General features: G+C 39.9%; 1 protein-coding gene across 1 annotated transcript in view; it reads right to left on the bottom strand.

The window, feature by feature from the left end:
* Window positions 1–23,164, bottom strand: part of DCUN1D4 (defective in cullin neddylation 1 domain containing 4) — a gene marked incomplete at its 5' end in the record, with an annotated part of 70,490 nt that overhangs the window by 37,239 nt on the left and 10,087 nt on the right. The window contains 3 exon segments of the mRNA XM_084900109.1: window positions 2,183–2,297; window positions 10,667–10,706; window positions 10,885–10,955. Of these exon segments, the coding sequence (XP_084756235.1) occupies window positions 2,183–2,297; window positions 10,667–10,706; window positions 10,885–10,955 (226 nt within the window).

Consider the following 23,164-nt stretch of genomic DNA (forward strand, 5'->3'; position numbering starts at 1 on the left):
CTAAACAGGAATATATAAATATTTATGAATATAATTTTTATTTACATAGTATATAAAAATCATGTAATTCTTTTTAAATAAGCATTTATTCATGACCCACACATTCACCAGAATATCTGTATATACCTCTGATTAGAGATTCTTAGTTTCAGTACAAAAAAAAGGACATGGTTATAGGATGGGAAGATATTTAAACTGCATACCACCAGTTTTGTTTTCTTCAATAAACTGTAGACATAATACGTGGAAACAAAGACGGACACTGTCCAAAGGTTCAAATATATATGCTTCTATCCTAATCCTGAACATTCCTCTCTCAACTCAAAGTCTTTAATTGGTCAATAGTTTAGGGATCTATATATGACAATGTTTGAATTGCTTAAATATACTCTACATAAAAAAGGATAATGGAATACCACTCAGCTATAAAATTTTAAAAAATAGATATATGCCATAACATGGATGAACCTCAAAAAACATTAAGCTGCCCAAACTGGTTTGGCTCAATGGATAGAGCATCAGCCTGTGGACTCAAAGGTCACAGGTTCGATTCCAGTCAAAGGCATGTACCTTGGTTTCAGGCACATATCCAGTGAAGAATGTGCAGGAGGCAGATGATGGATGTTTCTCTCTCTCATTGATGTTTCTTACTCTCTATCCCTCTCCCTTTTTCTCTGTAAAAAAATCAATAAGAATATATTAAAGAAACAAAATATAACATTAAGCTAAGTGAAAGAAGCAACACAAAAAGACCACTTATGTAAAATGACTAGAAAAGGCAAATCTGTAGAGCTGGAAAGTAGATTCATGGTTGACTGGGTGGGGGTGGAACCAGGGAGTGAGTGTGAATGAGCATTGAGGATCTAACTGAGGTGATGGAAATCTTCTAAAACTGGTGATTATTGCATAACTCTAACAACTTAGTAAAAATCACTGAATTTGTTCACTTAAAATGGATGAACATTATAGTATCAAAAAAGTTATGGGGGAAAAAACCAACAAGAATTAAACTCAGATAATGCTAGAGTTATCTCCCTTTGGTGACCATGGGAATGCTGTCATTAAGAGTCTCCCACACCTTTCTGCAACTCCACTAGCAGTTCTTAAAAGGCTTTATCATCCTAAATTTTATTAGGCCATGATGAAAAAATAAACAACATATATAGTCCCAAAATGCAATGTGATTATTAGAATTTAACAATTCTTGACAATCACATTTACACTACTCAGAAGTAGAAAGTAACCTGGCTTCGTAATGCTGAAAAGCATTGGTCTACATATTGTTGTGATTATTTTCTATTGTTGTGATTATTTTCTAACTTACTATTACCTTCTTTTGGGTAATATTTTCTACTCATTTGGGATATGAATAGTGACATTATTTTCACATTTTCAGAGTCCCTCTCCCTATCCCTCCAACTGAGGTATAGCATATTAAGTATCAGAGCAAGAAAGAAACAGAAGTCTCATCTAAACTCCTTGATTTATAGATGTGAATTCAGGCTCTTTGGTGAAATGATCTACAGAGCTTGAATAAACAAAGATGGAAAAAGGCAGAAAGGATTAAAACTGATGTTTGTTGCCTGTTTTAAAAAGAGAAGAAAAATGATGCCTAAAATAAACAAGTCTAACAGACCTTTGGAGTTACCGAAATTAACAGATCACTTGTTTGAAAGAGAGGTGGTTAAAAAAAATTAATCTACCAAATCCGTTTCTAACAAATCCTCACTCTTCTGAGAATAAACCTCAGGCCAGCTAATACTCCCGGCAGGCTGAGAGCAGTCAGTGCAGGCCGCCTTCTGGCCACTCAGCCCGGTCCCCTGCAGAGGCAATTACGGGATTCCTGTGGTGGTGTTTAGTGAGACACATACCAATGCTGAGGTCCTCTGCAGGCACACACAGCAAGCCCATAAAAGGCAAGGAAGTCGACACCAGTTTGGGTGGATCAGTGGATTAAGATCAAACTGTAATTTCTAATAAGTCAAATTACCTAATGTGTTTTTTAAATAAACCCATGCATAAAATAAGTGACATGAAATAACTACACCTTGAAAGTTTGCCACGCAGAACCAAAACAATGTTCCAGTTGGCATCTGTACACTTAGAGACCCACATGGATAAGGCAGCATCGTGCTTCTGTGACACCAGTGCCATCAATTCTGACCTACTGTCTGCACCATACCTGTCATGTCTACTTTTCTTAGCAGATAAGTCATCTCCAGAGGCAGGTCTTCTCTTTTTCCTTGGCGGCATCACTTTACTGAAGCAATCCGAAGAACTACAAGACCGCAGGCTTCCTACAAAACAAGGAGTCAAAGGGCACGAGATTAAGGTATGCCACATCCCAACACTCCTAAAATAATACCTCCGCCAAACTAGAAGTTTTCATGGCTGGTACTGTAAATGGTTTAGGTGTTATCTATAAATGCTATGAGGTAGGGAAAAAAAAGTTTTTAGTATCTCTTTGAGAAAATGTTATAGTCACACAAGTAAGTTAATACCCTCCCCCCACCACACCAGAAATAGAAGTTACCACAATTCAATTTACCCCCCAAAGCACTAATAGCATCAATCATCCAGGCGTCCAGCTCCTCCTGCATGTCAGTGATCCTTCGAAAGAACTGCATGCTCTCTCCTGCAAGCACTTCACTAAGTAAGGCCAGGCCAGTCAGTCACCTTGATTCAAAACACACACAAGAGGCGTGGGTTTGGGGTTTAAAAAAAACAGGATTTGGATTTTTGGGGAAGAAGCCTGACATGATCCTGAGCAAAAATTTCCATACTAATGTTTGGTTTGTTCCTGCCCTTTCACTCAGGGTTTTCAGAAGCATACCCTTCACTTTGTAAAACATATTTAAATGTAATAACAGCCAGTAACAACATGGAACACTTATTAAGACCTTACTGTGAGCCAGGTCCTGTTGTTAACACTTACATGTATTAACTCAAACTCTGAACCTCATAACAAGCTTATAAAAAAGAACAATCAATAATGCCAATGCAGATGAGAAAATGGAGGCAGTTAAGTGGTTGGCAAAATTGGGATTCAAACCCTGACAGTCTAGTTTCAGACTGTCATTATAAATTATAAGATAACTAGAGGCCTGGTGCACAAATTTGTGCATGGGTAGGGTCCCTCAGCCCGGCCAGCAACCGGGGCCCATCAGGGATGCGGGAGGTTGGCTGGCCGGAGGGAGGGACCACAGGAGGTTGGCCAGCCACAAGAGGTTGGTGGGAATGCATTGACCACCAGCGTTGAGCATCTGCCCCTTGTGGTCAGTGCGCATCATAATGACCAGTCAACCAGTCGTCTGGTTGTTCGGTCACTTAGGCTTTTATATATGTAGATTAAAATACTCCATCTTGGCACAATTGCTAGCAGATATATTATGTCAATAACCCTGAATGACAGCAGGCCAAAGGTAATTATCTCTACTTGACAGATAGAAAAACTAAGACTCAGGTATCCAAGTACTTGTCACAGTCTTAGAAGTGCTAAGTGTCAATTCTGCACCACAAATCTTACTCATTCCACTGGCCCAATGGTTGAGGCCCTGGGCTCTCAGTGACCCAAGAGGACAAGAACCAAGGGGTGCTGGTTTGAATGATCTGCAGTTAATGAATGAGCCCCCACTCTTCACCTACCTATGTGTTTCGGTCAATGATTGACCTAGTCTGGGTCTCTGGTGTGTCATTTGAAGAATGAGAACTGTGGCCCTAACTGGTTGGCTCAGTGGATAGAGCGTCAGCCTGCAGACTGAAGGGTTTCAAGTTCCATTCTGGTCAAGGGTACCTGCCTGAGTTGTAGGTTCAACTCCCAGTATGGGGCATGTAGGAGGCAGCCAATCCATGATTCTCTCTCATTGTGGATGTGTCTATCTCTCTCTCTCCCTTTCTCTCTGAAATCAATACACACACACACACACACACACACACACACACACTAGAGGCCTGGTGCACAAAATTTGTGCACAGGAAGGATGGGTCCCTCAGCCCAGCCTGCACCCTCTCACAATCCAGCACCCCTCATGGGATGTCGAACTGCTGGTTTAGGGACAATTACCCAGGAATTCCTGAGCCTTCACCCATAAACTGGCAGTCGAACTGCTGACACCCAACTGCTCACCTGCCTGATCACCCCTAACCTCTCTGCCTGCCTGCCTGATTGCTCCTGAGTGGCAATTAACACTTGGCTGCCTATCTGATCATCCCTAACCACTCACCTGCCTGCCTGGTCACCCCTAACTGCCTCTGCCTGCCTGTCTGATAAATCTTTAACCACTTGTCTGCCTGTCTGATCGCTCCTATGCACTCTGCCTGCCTGCCTGATCACCCCTAACCACTCTCCTGCCTGCCTGATCTCCCCTAACCAGTCGCCTGCCTGCCTGATCACCCTGAAGTGCTCGCCTGCTTGCCTGATCGCCCATAACTGCCTCTGCCTCAGTCCCCACTGCCACAGCTTCATCCAGAAGATTGTCCAGAATGACGTTTGGAAGGTCATTCAGCTATCTGGTCTAATTAACATATTATGATTTTATTATTATAGATTTTAAAAAATAAGAATGAGGACTGTGGTATACATCTATTCAATAGGTTCCAAACACTGTGTGTAGACAGATGGTGGGGATATAAAGAAACATGTTCCAAGTGATATAATGGAGGTATGCCCGTGGTCTCAGGCTGGACCTCAGTGCTCAGTGGATAATCATAACCCTACAATGTAGGAATTTGTTAGCATGCCCATTTTTACAAATGAAGAAACTGAACCACAGAGATCAGATGACAGATGAAAAGCAGTAGGTGAAGTCAAAGGTCAAACCCAAGCTCTGAGCAGCAAAGCCCAAGGTCTCCAACACCACTTGTTACCACCTCCACTAAACCTAAGAGCAGAGGCTGAGAAGCAGAGAGAACTAAGGACAGAGCTCTGTGAAGTGTGGAAAGTCAAGGGGTGAAAAAGAAGGTAAAAACCTGGGCAGGGAAAAAAACTAGAAGATAATGTCCTAGAAACCGTAAGAAAAGAGTGTGTTTCAACGAGTGGTCAACTGCACACCAAGGCCAGCCCAAGAAGCAGTAAAGGCACCCACTGCATTCAGCAATGAAGTCCAGTAGTAATTTGTTGGTGATGGTGAAGGCTACACTGCAGTGCGCTGGGAAAGGATGTGGAGTGAGGGACAACTGAAAGCCATTGGAAAGGCAAGGAGAGCATGCCAGTAGCTAATAGTCACAACCCTGTGGTCAGACTAAATCCCGGTTTCTACTTGGGCTTCCACAATTGTGCTACGTTACCAGGATAATATGATTCAAGAAAATACCAGTCAAAAGCACTATTCCGTTATAAAACAAGACTACAGCCTGAATGGGGTGCCTGCCCAGTGCCAGGTACTAGGCGACACATATGTTTAAGGATCCTGCTTGCATGTACGAAGGTACACCTTGGTTTGCAGGGTCCCGGTTTGGGTCACCTGTGCACACGCAACAGCTGATAAAGTATCTTACTGCAGTAATAATGAGATACATGTACTGAGTCCTACAGCAGACTCTCAGTGTTTGTTGAATGTTCCTAAAACATGTGTAAATCAAATTTTGCTTAAAACACACACACACAAAAAAAAAACAGCGCATTTCCAGAGAATTAAAACACTTATAAATAGATAATAAACCATAATTTCAGATTTTTTTCCATTTCTCATAAAAACAAGCACTTGACTTTAAGTTTCTTGGCAGGTAAGATGTTTTAAGACATATATTCTAGATTGTTTGCATCTTAAAATAACTCTGATGTTTTTTTATAATAAAAATACTAAAATCTAAGTGAATGTTTTACAAATTTGTATTTATTTATGTAGTTAAATTTAAACTTTATTGTCTCAGAACTTGCATCACAATCTATTTCAATTAAACTGTCTTTAAACTTTAAAAAGTTTAATAAACAAATGAAGAATGCTATGGGATGTTTATCTTCTTTAAATAATGAACTATTTTAACCCTTTGAAGTATCTACTTAAGTACAATCTGACATTACAGGCAGAGGCAAAATATTAAGGCTGACATTTCAAATAAAAGCAAATTACTAGCAAACTTTAAGAAACCCAGAAATTGCCGAAACTGGTTTGGCTAAGTGGATAGAGCGTTGGCCTGCAGACTGAAGGGTCCCGGTTCGATTCCAGTCAAGGACATGTACTGTGGTTGCGGGCGCATCCCCAGTGGGGGGTGTGCAGGAGGCAGCTGATCGATGTGTCTCTCTCATCGATGTTTCTGGCTCTCTGTCCCTCTCTTCCTCTCTGTAAAAAGTCAATAAAATATATTTTTTTAAAAGAAGAAACCCAGAAATTCATTTGAAATTATCAGAGCTACAAATTTTCATTATCTGACAATCACCAAGGAAAGGCAGTGATAAAAAGATTTTAGGGAGCTGCCTTAAAGCTGGAAAGAAATGTTTGGCAGAAACATATAAAAGAAGAAAGCCTCTTTGTAATAATAAAGAACGAGAAAGATGAGAAGAATAATCCCAACTCCTAATCCCAAACTATGAGTCAGGCCCCTTAATATTACTATCTTGATTGATATTCTGGTGTCCAGTCGAACTATTAATATTTCTATATTATATGAAGAGGGAGTGAAAACCCTCCCAACTCTCCCATCATTAGAAGCTCTTTCTTCATGCATTCCTATGATCCTTAGGAAGGCAATATAAATTGTTCATATTTTTCACTCAACGGTTATAATCTGAGTTCAAGTTTATTTCCTTTTGGTTCAGTGTTCAAAGAGAACAAATAAATTCTTCTATTAACCAACTTTATTTCAAATAAATCAGGTACTGAATGAATATAGCCATTCTTTCCACATTAAACAATTAGGAATACTGCCAACTTTTCCCAACAGATCTATCCTAATATTTGGTCCCAGAAATTAATTTTAAAGAGCAACTTGAATTTACTTGCATTAAACCAAAGGCCCTTTGGTGTCTACTACCCAGCTTATTGTTATGATAATAGTTTAAGCATGTTATTCTCAATAAATGCTAGCTAAGTAGTTACTCCACTGTCTATCTGTCCGTTTCTCTCTCTCTTTTATATATTTTTATTTTTATTTTTTTTACAGAGAGAAAGGTAGAGGGATAGAGAGTTAGAAAAATCACTGAGAGAGAGACATCGATCAGCTGCCTCCTGCACACCCCCTACTGGGGATGTGCCTGCAACCAAGATTGATGCCCGTGACTGGAATCGAACCTGGGACCCTTCAGTCCCCAGGCCGATACTCTATCCACTGAGCCAAATCTTTTCACTTGTGAGCCTCAAATAAAAAATAAAAAAAAGTCCTGTTTAAAATTCATCTCCTGTAAAACACGTAAAATCATGTGCCAAATTTCTAGTCATCTCCAAATAAAAGGTCTATAAAATTAAGAGTATTTTTTCTGAATTTCCCAAACAGTATAAATTCATGTTTCAATATAAAATCTTACTGTTTAATTTTTCATTTTAGTGACTGTTGTATCATAGAACCTTTTTCACATAATAACATTTTACATGGTTCATTGTGCCACTTCAATACTTTTTAGATAGCTATTTCAACCTCACTTTTGACTGAACAATGTCACAAAGATAAAGTAATTTGAACTGATAAATGGATTGCATTTTTAGATACCTTACCAGTACCTAATATTTTATTCCATTTTATTGAACAGATTGTTGAACTACTTGCTTGCTTGAGTAAAACTATTAGTGTCTAAATGAGCAATTTTTACCCTACTATGTAAGGCAAAAAAGTCTCTTTCTCTCTAAATAATATTGATTCTGACAGGTATTCTCTTCCTTCATCATTTTTTGTCCTCTGCCTTTTTTCCTCTTTCCCAGTATTTTGGGCTAATTCTCCAACATTAACTCTGTCTGTCTGTCTTTTATTTTTCTGGTGGGAGAAAGGTTGAAAGCACCAAAGAGAAGTGGCCGAGGAGTCAGAGCAGGGAGATGCTAGCCTCTTTTGCACATAAGAGTTTGGCTCTTCCACGTACAGTTGTTACAGCTACTGCTCAGACTATTGCTGAGCCAAGAGATTCGAACAGACATTACAGTAGTTAACTTTCTCAGATTTCCAAACAGTAGGGAATTTATGTCATTTCATTTTTAAAGTACAGTCATTATAGGTACGGTAATCACAAGTGATGCTATAACCAGATGGAGAAATGTTAATGAAACTGGCAACTCTAAGAAATTACTAACACTAACTGATATTGACAGGCACCTACGAGGTACCAGGCACTGCACCAGCATGTCATACATCAAACATCAGACATATCCACTATGCCCACTGGGTGAGAGACGAGGCATGCGGTTAAATAGATTGTCAATTCTCATTTTCCTAATTTTAACTTACAGTTATTAAATTGCCATATTCAGATTAAATATGTAAATGTGAAATGACTATAGTAACCGCACTCATTTTAATCCAAAGTTCAAAGTTAACTATATAATGTACAAGACTCAGAACTTAGAGGTTTTATTACCTTAGCAAAGGGGGGACAACCCAAAGACTTTACAAAGACAAAGTTGTTTTAAAAATCAAAACTACACTAACTCTAAAGTTTAACAATATCCCCAAAGCCTACCAACATACTGTCCCAAAAACAGGAGAGAAGTGTGCTTTTTCTCTTAACTCTTAAAATCGGCCCTGAAATTTTTATTTCAGCATTACTGGTCCTAGCTAAAGGTTGAACACACTTAAATGTGTATCAATAGAAACATATCATGATATATCCATAAATTAGAAAACTAAGCATTAAAAAAATAAAGCAAAAGCTTTACAAATGTGCTACAGTATATCTTCAAGATATACTGAGTGACAAAAAACAAGAGGCACATAGAGATATACACTTGTTATTTGGGGTAAAAAAAAATATATGATTATCATCATCACCATCTGAGAAACAAATATAAGAATGTAAGAGTTACCTCTAGAGAGTCAAGAGTATAGAAGTGGTGGGGATGAAAAATGGGGTAATGAAATGCAACAGAAACCTTCTTTTTTTGTTTTATACCTTTTAGACATTTCTTTTAAAACCATGTGCATACATTGCTTTTCAATTATTAAGAAAATTGCTTTTGACTGTCTTTGAATTGATTTGTACTTATTGAAACAAAGGAACACTCTGGCCTGCCCTCTAGAACACTCCCCAGTCTCTGCCCCTGTCTACCTCCTTCCCAGGAAGGAGGAGTGTGAGGAACTGACCTGAGGGGCCCAGCCCTGCTGCGCCCCTTTCAGACAGGCCTGCCAACAGAAGCCCCGCCCCTCCCACTGTCACAGTGGGGTGTAGAGAGAAACAGAGGGGATGCTGGCCTCTGCTTCTCTTGTTGTGGTGGTAACTGATGTAAGACTAGTATATAATTCAGGAATATAAATACTGAAAAGCCTCTGCATTTTTGCTGCACAACTGCACATGTGTCAAACACAAGGCCCAAGGGCCAAATCCAGCCCGCCAGGCCTTGCAATGTGGCCCACACCGCGCTGTCATCACTGCACTCCGCTGTCAGTTTATGACATTGTCAGTTTATGACTGTTCAGTAAACCATTCGGCCCGCGATTTAGGCTGGATTTTAGATTTTGGCCCCTTCTCTGATTGAGTTCGACACCCCTAACTTAAGCTGTTTTCCAACGAACTGGTTACTTCAATCTCCATCTTGCACCTAATTTTCAATGGATTCTGAACCAATTTGGAGGGGAGGAAGGGGAGAGTTCTAAATCCCAACAGCATCAAAGATAAATTGCTAAATGAAAAAAGAATGATACTGTGCTGTACAGTCTGATCTCACTGATGCCAAATTTAAAAAACCACTACTATAAAAGTATATGCATGTATAAAAATGTCTGAAAGAACAAACATTAAACTGGGGGAAGGCTGGATTGGGAGATGTGAGAGAACTGTCACCTTTTACTTCTAAATTTACTTTTAGGCTATTCAAAAATTCTCCAACAACCATATAGTCATACATCATTGTGGTAATTCTCAAATATTTTTTAAATATACTTCCATTTGTGCTGGAAGTTTTAGAAACTACAAGTGTAAGTTCTAAGCTTTATGACTTAGAAAAGTGGTTCTCCAGGTGTTATCTCCCGCATCTGCATCTTCTGGGAGCCTGTCGGATATGCAAACTCTGAGGCCCCACCCCAATCTACAGGCTCAGAAACAGTGGGGGTGGAACTCAGCAATCTGTTTAAACAAGCCCACACAACAGAGCTAGGGAATAGTCAAGTTTCAACTTTCCTATTCATAAATCCTTAGGACCTATTCAACACACACATACTCCCTACCTATCAAATCATTTTATCTCAACAAACATTTATAGAATACCTTTCAAACTATATTACTGTAGTGACTTTTCAGTGTAAAATAAAATATTTCAGTAGAGAAATGACATCTTGAAACCACTAGGGAGAATCCTCATCCCCTTTAAAGGGCCGGAAGAAGAGTGTCTTAGCCAAGCCCCAGAACAGATTTCCCTCCCACTGAGAAGGAACTGTAACATGGCTGCCTCACACACACTGGAAAAATCCTCAACCAAGTAGCAACTTGTTAACGGAATGTATGACAATGCTGAGCATTCCCAACTATCCTTTGTAACTTTATATTAGGAAGGCTATTTTAAAATTAAGGAATATTCGCATTTACAGATACCTGTTTGGTGATCGTCTTGACCAACGTCTTCGGTTAGATTCTGCAAGAAATATGTTCACTATTACCAAGAAATCACACCATCACAACAAGTTTTAAAATTCACTATTTTCACAAATAGCTGATATCTTAATATCCATAACCTAATTTTTTTTTATCAACTACAGTTAAAACAACTATTTAAACAGTTGTGTAGTTTTGTCATTAAAAGATTGACTTACTAGCTTATTAAGGGTGTGGTAGATCTTATGAATATTTGCCAGTGTTGAGAGATGAGAATTCAGCTGAAAGTCTTTAAAAAGAAAAAGAGGAAAATTCAGTGTCATTTATTTCCCACACTGCAAAGACTATAAAAAGAAGAAAGCTCGGATGTAATGATAAACAAATGTTTTGAAACAACTGAATCTCCATTAACTTGATACTTATTAAGTAAAATACAACATGCAACTACTGGCCTATCTCCTAGAAATAGTCTGATAATAAAGTTAAGTTCCCAACCAATGTTCATGAAATTTTCATGTGCATTGTAAGGTAAAACAAAATACTTCAATAGTGATAAAATCCTACCAGCAAAGAACTTAAACTTAATAGAAAAATATCAACAATGTTAGCAAATTAAATAAGTTATACAAATAGAAAACAGATCTCAAATGAAACATGTTCACTTTCTCTTTCCTTTTCTCTTCCCAGAGTTACTAGCAAAATATCAAGCACCCAACAAGAAAATAATAGAAAAGCATCTCAACCGTTCAAGAGCTCTTGCAATATATTTCTTTTCTTGGGTCTAATACAACAGGGAAAGCAAAAATAGGAATCTAAGCCCCTCCCCCTCCTGTTAGTCAAACCCAGACAAACCAAAGAATTATCCTGCAAACTCTGAGTCTGGTAGGCTGAGCCCTGTGATGGAATCTATGGTTACTTGTACCACAATATTCAATGTGCCACAGAGACAGAAACACAGAAACAGAAATCACACTCAGAGAAACACAGCCAAAGCAAAGAATGCATCAGCTACTGAATCATCTCCAACAGTTGCAAAATTACACTCTAAGTCAGACATACAAGAAGAATTAAATTGCTCCATCTTGGAATCCTGCACAACATAAAACTTCAGTTAAACCGTTAGGCTTTTAAATTTCTAATGTCAAATGATTTTTATAAATTATGCTTGCATACATATAAAAGTGAGTTAAAAGTCTATAAATAATTTCATATTTGAATAAGCATCAACAGATGTATTTTCACAAAATATCAAGATTTACATTAGTTGCTTGTCTTTTCTATCATAAAGGTTAGTAGTCTTGAAAGTAACCTTGAAAAAATACTGCAACTCTCCAAATTATGCCATTCTCATAAAAAAGAAAAAATTTCACCCTACTATTTGTAGCCCAAATTTTTTTATCAACCACATTTTACTTGGGACATGTATCGGATGTCAAGAACAAACCTGTGAGAAGATACAAGTTGTCTGTGCAGGGGGACTGGACTCTAGGCAGCTGCTTTGAATCTGGAAAGCAGGCTGGTTTCCCTGCCAGTATTTGGAAAGCTTTACTATCTTCTCTAAATCATGGCAGGAATCCAGGTCTTGGCCAGCCTAACAGGGCAAAGGGGCCAGCAGGCAGCAGAGCCCTGACATTCACACTCCATTGTCAGGAGCAGCCGGCCATACATGGATGCCACCCATACATGTACTGCTCTGGCCCACCTGGCCACAGCCAAACACCTAACACCGCAGTCACAGCCAGTGAGAATGCTCCACAAGAGTTTTTGGCTGAGAGACAACCAGAGCACGGCCTCCTCAGGCTCTAATTGGGTTTCAATATAGACAAGTGTTAATTGTTTGGCATCTAAATAGCTTCACCGTATTTAAAGCAAATGGTGACATAATGTGGCACAGAACCTTCTCTATCTTAGTGTATTGCACAGAGAAGTTTTAAAGTATTTGGGGGTGTGGGTGTATGTATATGTATGTGTGTGTATTTACTTACTTATGCTTATATTTAATAAGCATGGATAGAGATCGCTAAAGCTAGAAACAAGAGCTCTCTCCCGGCCTGCAAGAGGCAATGGGGAGCTTAATCATACACCACCCCTTACCCCTGCATCTACTACTGAGCCAAAACCCCCTTTTTACACTCCCAATTTAAAAATAGGAAGACAAATGATACATTGCATTATCGTCTTGAACTTAAAAACAAAGACAGAAAACTCAAAGATCTGGATTCTTCTTTTTAACTGAGGCCTCACAGGAGGGGAAAAAGGGGCTTGGCAAAGATCATAGAGCAATGTGGCTTCCAGCCCCACCTCCTCCACCCCTACCCACCCATCCTATACTTTTTTCACCACCCTGATGTTAATTCAACTGTCAAAATTCAACATAAGAGAATCTAAACAAAATAGCTAAGTCCTCTACACATACACACAGACATGTAAACATATACACACACACAGTTCCTACCCAAATACTACTGTGCTTGAGTACATCTCTTTGGACTCTGACAGCTCATTTGAATCTTAGGTCTACCAGTTATTTAACCTAAATTTCGATGTCCTTGTCTGTAAAATGAGGTTACAAAGCTTAGGTGTGACAGACATTCATTACAAAGCCTGGACCATACCAAGAGCTCAACAAAAGATATAAATTACCACTATATTTGTTTATGCCATTTTCCACACCACACAGCTATCTAAAATGGTCTCTCATTCCCATAGGTCCAATAAAGCCCCATCTCAGAAACCCCAAAGCTGGTGCTCTCTCCTCTGTGAATGAGGCACATGGCCTGGCACATCTCCACGGCTTTGGTGGCATTGCCATATTCACATATCATGATGTTCAGAATGACAGTCAAAGATAATCTCCACAACAGTGGGAAAAATATACAGGAGCAAAGTAACACCAGGATCTGTACATGAAGTTTCACTTTACAGGCAAGGAGAGTGACAAGGTTCATTTCCCAAATCACAAAATACATGTCAGCACTTCTCCACTTCCCTATCGGATGTCAACTACCATCAACACCTTGTCATCACTTCACACACACACACACACACACACACACACACACACCAAAAGGAACCAGCAATGTAAAGAAATTTTCTTTAGTTTCATAAAGGAGGATACACAAATTCAAAGAAGAAAGACAAAAATGGTATTAAAAAATAAATCCACAAAGGTTAACACATATCAAATTTATGGTTCTTCTGTTCAGTGCTCAGGGCAAGTAACAGACCTTAAAATCTAAAACAGATTTCAAATCCTGAAGGAATAGATGTTAAGGATAAAGAGGAAATGCTTTACAGAGAACATACTTAGGAAAGCACTAACTGATTCATAAAAATCTCCGGCTCATATTTCTATTGCGAAGGATAATGCTAGGCTAAGCCAACTTTATTCCATGATCAAATGGCTCTCCACAGGAAAGCAGTGACTGGGCTTGACTCTCCTGTGTGACAAGCAAACTCTATATTCTGTATTAAAAGCAACAAATGACTGTAAAAAGGCACAGTCTGCTTGATAAATAGCTTGCCTAAATTATTTTCTGGGTATTTTTAAAATATCCAACAAAGGCTGTCTGGGCATAAAGTTTCTGGTGCTTGTTTGCTTATTTTTATTACCGTTTGCTGTGATCTATCCTACATAATAAAAGTGTAATATGCTAAGTGTCAGGTCAACCGTTCAATCAATCAATCAAAGCATAATATGCTAAAGATATCCTAAGGCCACTCAACTGCTCACTATAACATGCACTGACCACCAAGGGGCAGGCAGTCGACCAGTCGCTATAACATGCACTAACCACCAGGGGGCAGACGCTCCGATCAGTAGGTTAGTTTGCTGCTGGGGTCCCGCCGACCAGGACTGAGCACCACCCTGGAATCCTCCCGTGGTCTCTCCCCAGCTGGCCAACCTCTCTGTCCCTCCCCAGTCCTGATCGTGCACCAGTGGGGTCCCTCAGCCTGGCCTGCACATAGTCACTTATAAGATACAGCTGGGAGGTGATCTCAATTATAACAGGAACAAAAAGCAATAATACATGTAGGAATAAACTTACATATATAAAGTCAAATGAAGAAACAATGAAAGTTAGCTAAAATACATAAATATAGAGATATTATATTCTTGAAATGGAATGACCCAGTATTATAAATCAAACATATCTCCCTGTACTGACCTACAAATTAAATGCAATCAAATTCCTATTCTTTGTGCCTCCCAGTTCCCTACCCCAAGAAAGAGGTGGGAAAAGGGAAGGAGTCAGACAAGCTTGGCAGAAGAACTTGCCCTATCAGACATCAATATATAGGTTAAAGCAGAGGTTGGTAAACCCTTTATAGAGGGTCAGATCAATAATAATTGGACTTTGCGCCAAAACCAGTTTGGCTCAGTGGATAGAGCATCGGCCTGCGGACTGAAGGGTCCCGGGTTCGATTCTGGTCAAGGGCATGTACCTTGGTTGCGGGCACATCCTCAGTGGGGGGTGTGCAGGAGGCAGCTGATCGATGATTCTCTCTCATCGATGTTTCTACCTCTCTGTCCCTCTCTCTTTCTTTCTGTAAAAAAATCAATAAAAATATATTTAATAATAATAATAATAATAATAATAATAGGACTTTCTGGGCTATATGCTCTCGGGTGCAACTACTTTGCCATTGTAGATAAAAAGCAACCATAAACAATACACAAACAAATGAGTATGGCTGTGTTCCAATAAAACTTTATAAAAAAAACTAGGTGGTGAGCCAGATTTGGTCCAAGGGCTATAGTTTGCCACTGTCTGATATAAAGGTACCCCTTTATCCATGGCTTTGCTTTCTGTGGTTTCAGTTGGCCAAAAATATTAAGTGGAAAACCCCAAAAATAAAACTGGTAAGTTTTAAGTTGTGTGATGAGATCTCATGGCTGCCTAGGATGTGAACCATTCCTTTGTCTAGTGTATTCACACTGTATAAGCTCACGACCCGCTGGTCACGTAATAGCCGCCATCTTGGTTATCAGGTCATCTGTCCTGTATTACAGTACTAGTGTGTAAGTAACATTCATTTTACTTAATAATGGCCCAAAAGCTCAAGATCAGTGATGCTAGCAACTCAGATATGCCAAAGAGGAGCTGTAAAGTGCTTCCTTTAAGTGAAAAGGTATGCATGTCTAAGATAAAACAGCATATATAGGGTTCGGTGTTATCTGCTGTTTCAGGCATCCACCAAGGATCTTGGAAATTATCCCCCATGGATAACAGGGGGCTACTGTATAGTAACTAAAATGTACGGTATGTGCGCAAGACAAACCAATGGAAGAGCATTGGTAAACATGTATGTATGTTATGTGTGTATGTGGAAGCACACAATCGATATATGATAAAACTGCACTTGAAATCAATTGGGAAGAGATAATTACTCAGTAAACACAGGGGCAACTAGCTAGCATGTGAACAAATTAAAATTAAATTCCAATTTCACCCAAAAGTTACTGAAGGAAGGGGAAGGCATTCAAGGCAAAAGAAAAGTCCTTATCATGGACTCAGGGCTCTGCACACTCTGCCCTCTATCTCATCTATCCAATCTCACCTCCTACTCTTCTTCCCCTCGCTCACTCCGCAGTAAGTGAGCTTCCTGCTGCTGTGAGCACTCCAGGCATACTCCTCCCTCAGGAACTTGAACATGCTGTTCTCTTTGCCTTGAGCCCTGTTCCCTCTAATAATAAGGCTTGTTCTCATATATCATCAGACTGCCATTTAAATAGCACCTTCTTACAAATTATTGCCACACCCAACAAACAGGAATCCTTCACTCTTTATCACTTTACCATGCTTTACTTCTTTTTATGGCATTAGTACCAACTAATAGGATATTATGTCATATATCTGTCATCTTCCTCTACCAATAGAATGCAAGCTTCATGAAGGACTACTGTATCCCAAGTACCTAGAATAATACTTGGCACATACTAGGTGTTAAAGGAATACTCAATGAATAACTGAATGCAGACACAAAGACACCAAGACCTAAATTCAGTATGTTCATAATATTTCAGCGCATCCACACCATTAGAACTTCAAATGTGAGAAGCAGCATGGTGATAGAGGAGACTCAAAAGGAAGGCGAAGGTAAGGAAAAAAAATAAGACACTGAATCCTGCTTCAGAGTTTAGATTTAAGCTCCTACAGATCACCAAGGATATGCAAATGTAACAGATAAACATGACACGTTCAAGAAGCAGCAATTCTTCTCAATGATAATCCATCTACAAGAGTTTTATGTGAATTCGAAAACAGAATTATGGCACAAGATTTTGAAGAAATTTCACTACACTGAGCTAGCCTTCCAAAACCCTGAGGGTTCTTAATCCACAGAACCTCTGCCTTAGCAGAAGGCTGGTGAAAAAGTTTGAGAAGCACTGCTCTAGGTCTGAGTACCATGCATATTGTTTAAATCAGGAGCATTTTAGGAAGATCATTCTATGACAAATGTGTGGCCCAGATGATAAGTGGCCTGGATTTAGAATGGCCTTTCATGAAGATTACTGGAAGTGATTGAGATGGAAATAATTAGGGCCTTAAGTTAGACAGTGGCAGTAAAAGTGGAGAGGAGAAATCCTAAGTATAGTGAAACTACAGAATATCCACATTTAACTCATACAAATTCAACTTTATTCACTTAGCAACAAAAAGGAGGGAGAGAGATAGACAACATGGATCCAATAGTTGCTCGGTTTCCATGTACCAATCACATTTTGTGCATCTCACAACATTATGTGTCTAGTATTTAAAAATGTATTTTTCATAAAATGTGGTCCCTAAACACAAACCAACTGCTTGAAATGGTGCTCCACTGAAGAGCCAGCCTTCTATTCCAATGCTGAAGGAAAGACTGTGCTGGATTTATCAGAGACAACCTCCAGTGGGGCTCCTTCTGAAAGTATTCCCAAGGATATTTCTAATACGTGTGATTTTCACCTGATACACAGTCTTTAGAGCTAACTTGGATGTCAAATGTGATTGCACTGTAAGGGAACCACTAAGACTGCATTCAGGAGATGAGAGAGAGGAGCTGTGTTGCATATCCTTTTGTCCACTTCTCATTTTATTAGCTCAAGTAGGTCAAAGAGCAGCGATGGCCAAGCTGGGAGTAAATCACATCTTCTAATTCCCAATCCAAAGCCCACTCCTCCACACGAGCTTATTTCTAATCAGAGCAAACACTGACCTATTTTCATGCTCCATAAAGGAAAAATAAGCAACAGCATTTCCCACCCAAAGATTTAATAAACAAGCACACAAACTTAGGATAATTTTTGTAAGTTACAACAGGCAAAATCATTTTTTTTTAAAAGAGATACCATCAGTAACACCAATGTTATTTCTATTCAAAGTGCACTTCTTTCTTCTGGTCTCAAAGGATTGATAAAAGTATTTTATTATTAGCTAGACTCCAGTTGACTAATCAGTGAGCAATGCTCTCAGGTATAAAAGTTTTTAATGAAGCAATATGCACAGGTATGTACTTAATAACTGCTTTTTGATGACAATAAAAATGATCAAATCAGTAAAGGCTTGGGGTGAGGTAGCCATTGGCCACTGAAATAATGAGAGAATAATGACCACATTATTGCCAAAAAAGTCAAATAGAATTGGACAAAATTAAAGATCAGCACCCAATTATCAAAATCAGCACCCAATTCTAAATGTTTTTGAAACAGAATAAGACATGACCTAGTGTAGTAGGGCTAGGCCTCTCTTACTGGATGGGATTCAACAAGGAATGCTTAGGGATTCTCTAAGCCCTGGGTAACATGGCCCATCCTCCTGAAATGGAGTTTCACCCAGCGATACAAAAAAGGAAAATAATTTTGTATTAAAGCCAAGGGTGTAGTGCAGTTGAGGGCCACTGTTTAGGTTTGCCCTGTCTCCTTCCTTCCAGAGAACAGTAGCCTTCTTTCCTACGGGCTTTAGATAAACAGAGGATGAGAATGTCAATGATGTCAAGTAGAGGACACCGCCCACCTGCAAAGGACCTTTGATTTCAATCAGAGATTTTGGATTTGTTACTGCAACATAAAAGAAAAGAATCCAATTCTTCAGCAAGTCCTTACAAAGCTCCACATAACCTGTCCTAAGTTATCTCACCTAAGTCATCTCGCTCACTCCATTCCAGCCACACTCCTCCTTGGATACTCAAGTGAATTCCTACCTCGGGGCCTTTGCATTTGACATGCCTTCTCTCTCCATAACCTCTGATGCTCACCAGACCTGACAGGTTACTTGGTTGAAATATCTACTCAAATATCACCCGGTCAGAGAGGTCTCCTCTAACCTCCCTATCCAAACCAGCACTTCCATCCCCCACCAGATTTAGATTATTACATAGCACTCGCCACTTTCTGATGCTTTTTAACAGTTTTGAGATATATTATAGTTCCAAGCCATACAATTCATCCTTTTTTAAAGTACAATACATAAGTCAATAGTTTTCAGTGCATTCACAGAATTGCACAACCATCACCACAATCTAATTTTAAAATATTTGTTATCACCCCATTAGTAGCCATTCTCCATTTCTCCCCTCCACTCCTTCAGCCCTAGGCCACCATGAATCCACTTTCAGTCTCTATAGACAGGCCGATTCTGGAAATTCTATAACAATGGAATCATACCGTTTGAGGTCTTCTGTGACCTTGACATTATTATTTTATGTATATTTACATATTTAAGCTTTGTCACTCTCTCTAGAGCTCAAGCTCCATTAGGACAGGGGCTTTCTTTTGCTTTGTTCTCTACTGTATCCCAATACATAGAATAGCAAAAGTCTAGCGCACAATAAGCAGGGGGATGAATGCTTTAAAAATATTCAGTCACTGCAGTTAGCAAGTGAAAGTTACTTTGTAATCTTGGTGAAGATTTCGAAGACAGAACTGAGACCAGAATGAAGTAGGCTGAGGATCCAGTAAGGTGGGCGAGGGAACAAACTACATGAAATATAAAAATTTTGTCCCAGAAGTGTTACTGTGAAAGGGAGACTAGAAATGCACATGGGATTGAGTGAGAGAGTGCAGATTTGGGTTTTATGACCTGGAGACTAGAACATGTTTAAAATGCTGGTATTATATTTGCTTAGCATTCTAAAAGGTGCTTAATATCCTGGAAGCCGAAGTGTAAAAAGCAGGTCAGATCACAAGTCAGTCCAGATCTGCATATGAGCTCAAACGTGTGATTTTAAAGGAAAAGCACAAAATACAATTTTAAATAATAAAGATCATTAAAATTGAGTTCTACCTCAAAATGACTTGGAATATAAAATCCACCATAAAGTGAAGCCTAGTATTTTTTTTTTTGACACTATAAAAAGTAGTGTTTTAAATGATTCACAATACCAATTTACATCTTTGCATAACAATTGATAGTCATTTAGCTATATGAGATGGAACAGGTATACATCTCATTTATAGAAACAAATGTATTCCCATTTGAGGCTAAATTATTAAAATACAAAGCTGTGAAATGTTTTCCATACTGCAAAAATAGGAAGACCCAAAAGCTAGGTTTATGGGTCAGTTTCACTCAACCCTTGGATGTGGAAATTTATACTAATAAAAGGGTAATATGCTAATTAGACCAGACATCCTTCGGGACAAAACCATGGTGGTGGGCCAAGGCAGAGGCAGTTAGGGGTGATCAGGCCGGCAGGGGAGAGCAGTTAGGGGGATCAGGCCAGCAGGCAGGTGAGTGGTTAGGAGCCAGTGATCCCTGTGGGATCGGGCCTAAACTGGCAGTCAGACATCCCCCAAGGGGTCACGCATTAGAGAGGGTACAGGCTGGGCTGAGGGACAACCCACTCCCATGTACAAATTTCATGCACCAGGCCTCTAGTCTCTTTATAAAATGGATAATAATGGTGCCATCCTCATGCAGGTTAAATGTGTTGCAATGTGCTGGGCCTGGCACTGGGTGACAGCTACCCGAGTGCTGGCTGGCTGTGATGTCACATGGTGAACAGGAAGGGTCTGCGCTCCCGGCCCAGTGCGGGGCCCAGGAAGAGCTGCTGAAGCTTTGAGCCCTCTCCCCCACAGTTCAAACCAAACCAAACTTACTAATTAATTTACTTAACACCAATCCAGTGACTGCACATCAGAATCACCCTGGGAGCTGGAAAAAAGTGCCAGGGCCAGGGCCCCAATCCAGATCAATAAAATAAGTGTGGGGGAGGAGGAGAGGGGGGGAACGGGAGGGGGGGGGGAGGTGTGTGTGTGTGTGTGTGTGTGTGTGTGTGTATGTGTGTGTGTGTGAGGAGCAAGCACTGATCTTTTCTCAAGCAGCCCAAGTAATTCTAATGTGAAATCAGAGAGTTTAGTTCTGTTCCCACCCTTGACTCAATCCCCAAACCGCTGGCAGCCAATATATTCCTGGAACAACCTCAGCACAAAACAGACAGGAATCCAACTCATTCACAAGTGTGTGTGTGTGTGTGTGTGTGTGTGTGTGTGTGTGTGTGTAGGGGGAGGGGGGAGGGGGGGATTAAGACTCGGGGAAAAGATTACAAAGCTGAAAAGCAGGGGAAAAATGAAAAGTAACGAAATAGCAGTGATGAAGGTGTTAACTGTCATCAATAAATATTTGCTACTTATAAGGCACAAAGCCCAAAAGGTAGTGGAAAGGGGAAAATCACTAAAGAGTGGGAAGCAGGTCATCCTAGGTGACTCAGCGTTTTCCCTGAACACAAGATCCAAAGTTAAAGCCATCCAAGCACACCGCGCTGGCTTTTTCCTACTCTCTCACAGGACCCTAAAACAGGCGGGGAGGAGAAGCCACCGCACCGGATCTTCCCCCTCACAGCCTGTGCCCGCCGGCAGCAGCCATCTCAAAGGATCGGCCACTTCAGGACACCCAGGCTGGCTGCACTCCAAATGTGACAAGGTACAAAAGGCCCTAGATTCATTCCCTTCACCCACTCTCCCACTGAAGAACACAGAGCCACTCCATAGTTCAGAGTAAAAAAATCATCCTTTAACCTCACTAGTGTTACAAGAGTCCAGATTTAGGTTAAAGAGTGCAGCTTTGGCATCAGAAAGTCCTGGGTTAGAGTCCCAGCTCTGGGGCATCCTAGCTGAGTGACCCTTCCCCTACCCAGCCTCGCTGTGTCTCAGTGTGCTCATCTGCTCAGCTGGAATAGCAGGACCCTCTTCACAAGGCTATTGTGAGGATTAAGTCAGGCCATGCCTGCCAAGCATTTAGCACAGCACTGGCCCATTCCTATGCACAAATAAAGGTTCCTTATTTTAATCCCTATTATTACTGGAACGTGAAAGAGCCTAAAACAGACTGAATCTAGACGGTCAAAAAGTAAAGACAGTGGCTGGTGTGCACAGTGGTTAGAGCATTGGTCCTCACACCAAAGAGTCTCAGGTTCAATTCCTGGTCAAGGATACCTGCCTGGATTATATGTTCAATCCTGATTGGGGTGTATGCAGGAGGCAACCAATCAATGTCTCTCTCACATTGATGTTTGCTCTCACCCCTCCCTCCCTTCCACTCTGTCTCTTAAAAAAAAAAAAAAGTGGCTTCGCTGGGTTGGCTCAGTGAATAGAGTGTCAACCTGCAGACTGAAGGGTCCTGGGTTCGATTTCAGTCAAGGGCACATGCCAGGTTGCAGGCTTAATTCCCAGTAGGGGGCGTGCAGGAGGCAGCCAATTGATGATTCTCTCTTATCATTGTCTATCTCCCTCTCCCTCTCTGAAATAAATAAATAAATAAATAAATAAATAAATAAATAACTTAAAATAAACTTTAAAAAAAGAAAAAAAGTAAAGACAGGGCAGAAGAGATGATAAGGTGACAGGCTTTAAAAACACTGACTTCAATAGCCTGGACTTGAATGTACAGCTATCTTTCTCAGCTTCCTGTTTAATGAAGAACAAATAATCTAATTTTTGGAATGGCATTTGTAGAAAGAGATCTTAAAGGGGAAAAAAAAGATTTAAATTCACCCTCAACAGAAAAAGAAAAAAATGTCAAAAATGTTATACAAAAACTACATTAATAGCTCTACCAAAAGGTAAGTTTTACATTTTCTGGTTTTTCTGAAATGTTCAATATCTCTAAAAATAAATGTAGGGCTAAAAGTGAGCTAAAATATATATATATATATATATATATATATATATATATATATATATATATATGGAGCCCTAGCCAGTCTGGCTCAGTGGATAGAGTGTTGGCCTATGGACTGAAGGGTCCAGGGTTCAATTCCAGTCAAGGGCTCATGCCCGGGTTGTGGCTTGATCCTCAAGAGTTTGGGGCGTACAGGAGGCAGCCAATCAATGATTCTTGTCATTGATGTTTCAATCTCCTTCTCCCTTCCTCTCTGAAACATATATATATATATGAAAATACTTTCTCCACAATTGGAATCCACCTTTAAATGCCTACTGTCATGGCAAATAAGATGCCTAAAATGAGAAAATGAAAAGAGGGGAAAGAAGGAATTCATCCTAGACCCTGATCCTGT

Source organism: Pipistrellus hanaki (genome assembly GCF_964339955.1).
Source record: "Pipistrellus hanaki genome assembly, chromosome: 1".
Taxonomy (NCBI): domain Eukaryota; kingdom Metazoa; phylum Chordata; class Mammalia; order Chiroptera; family Vespertilionidae; genus Pipistrellus; species Pipistrellus hanaki.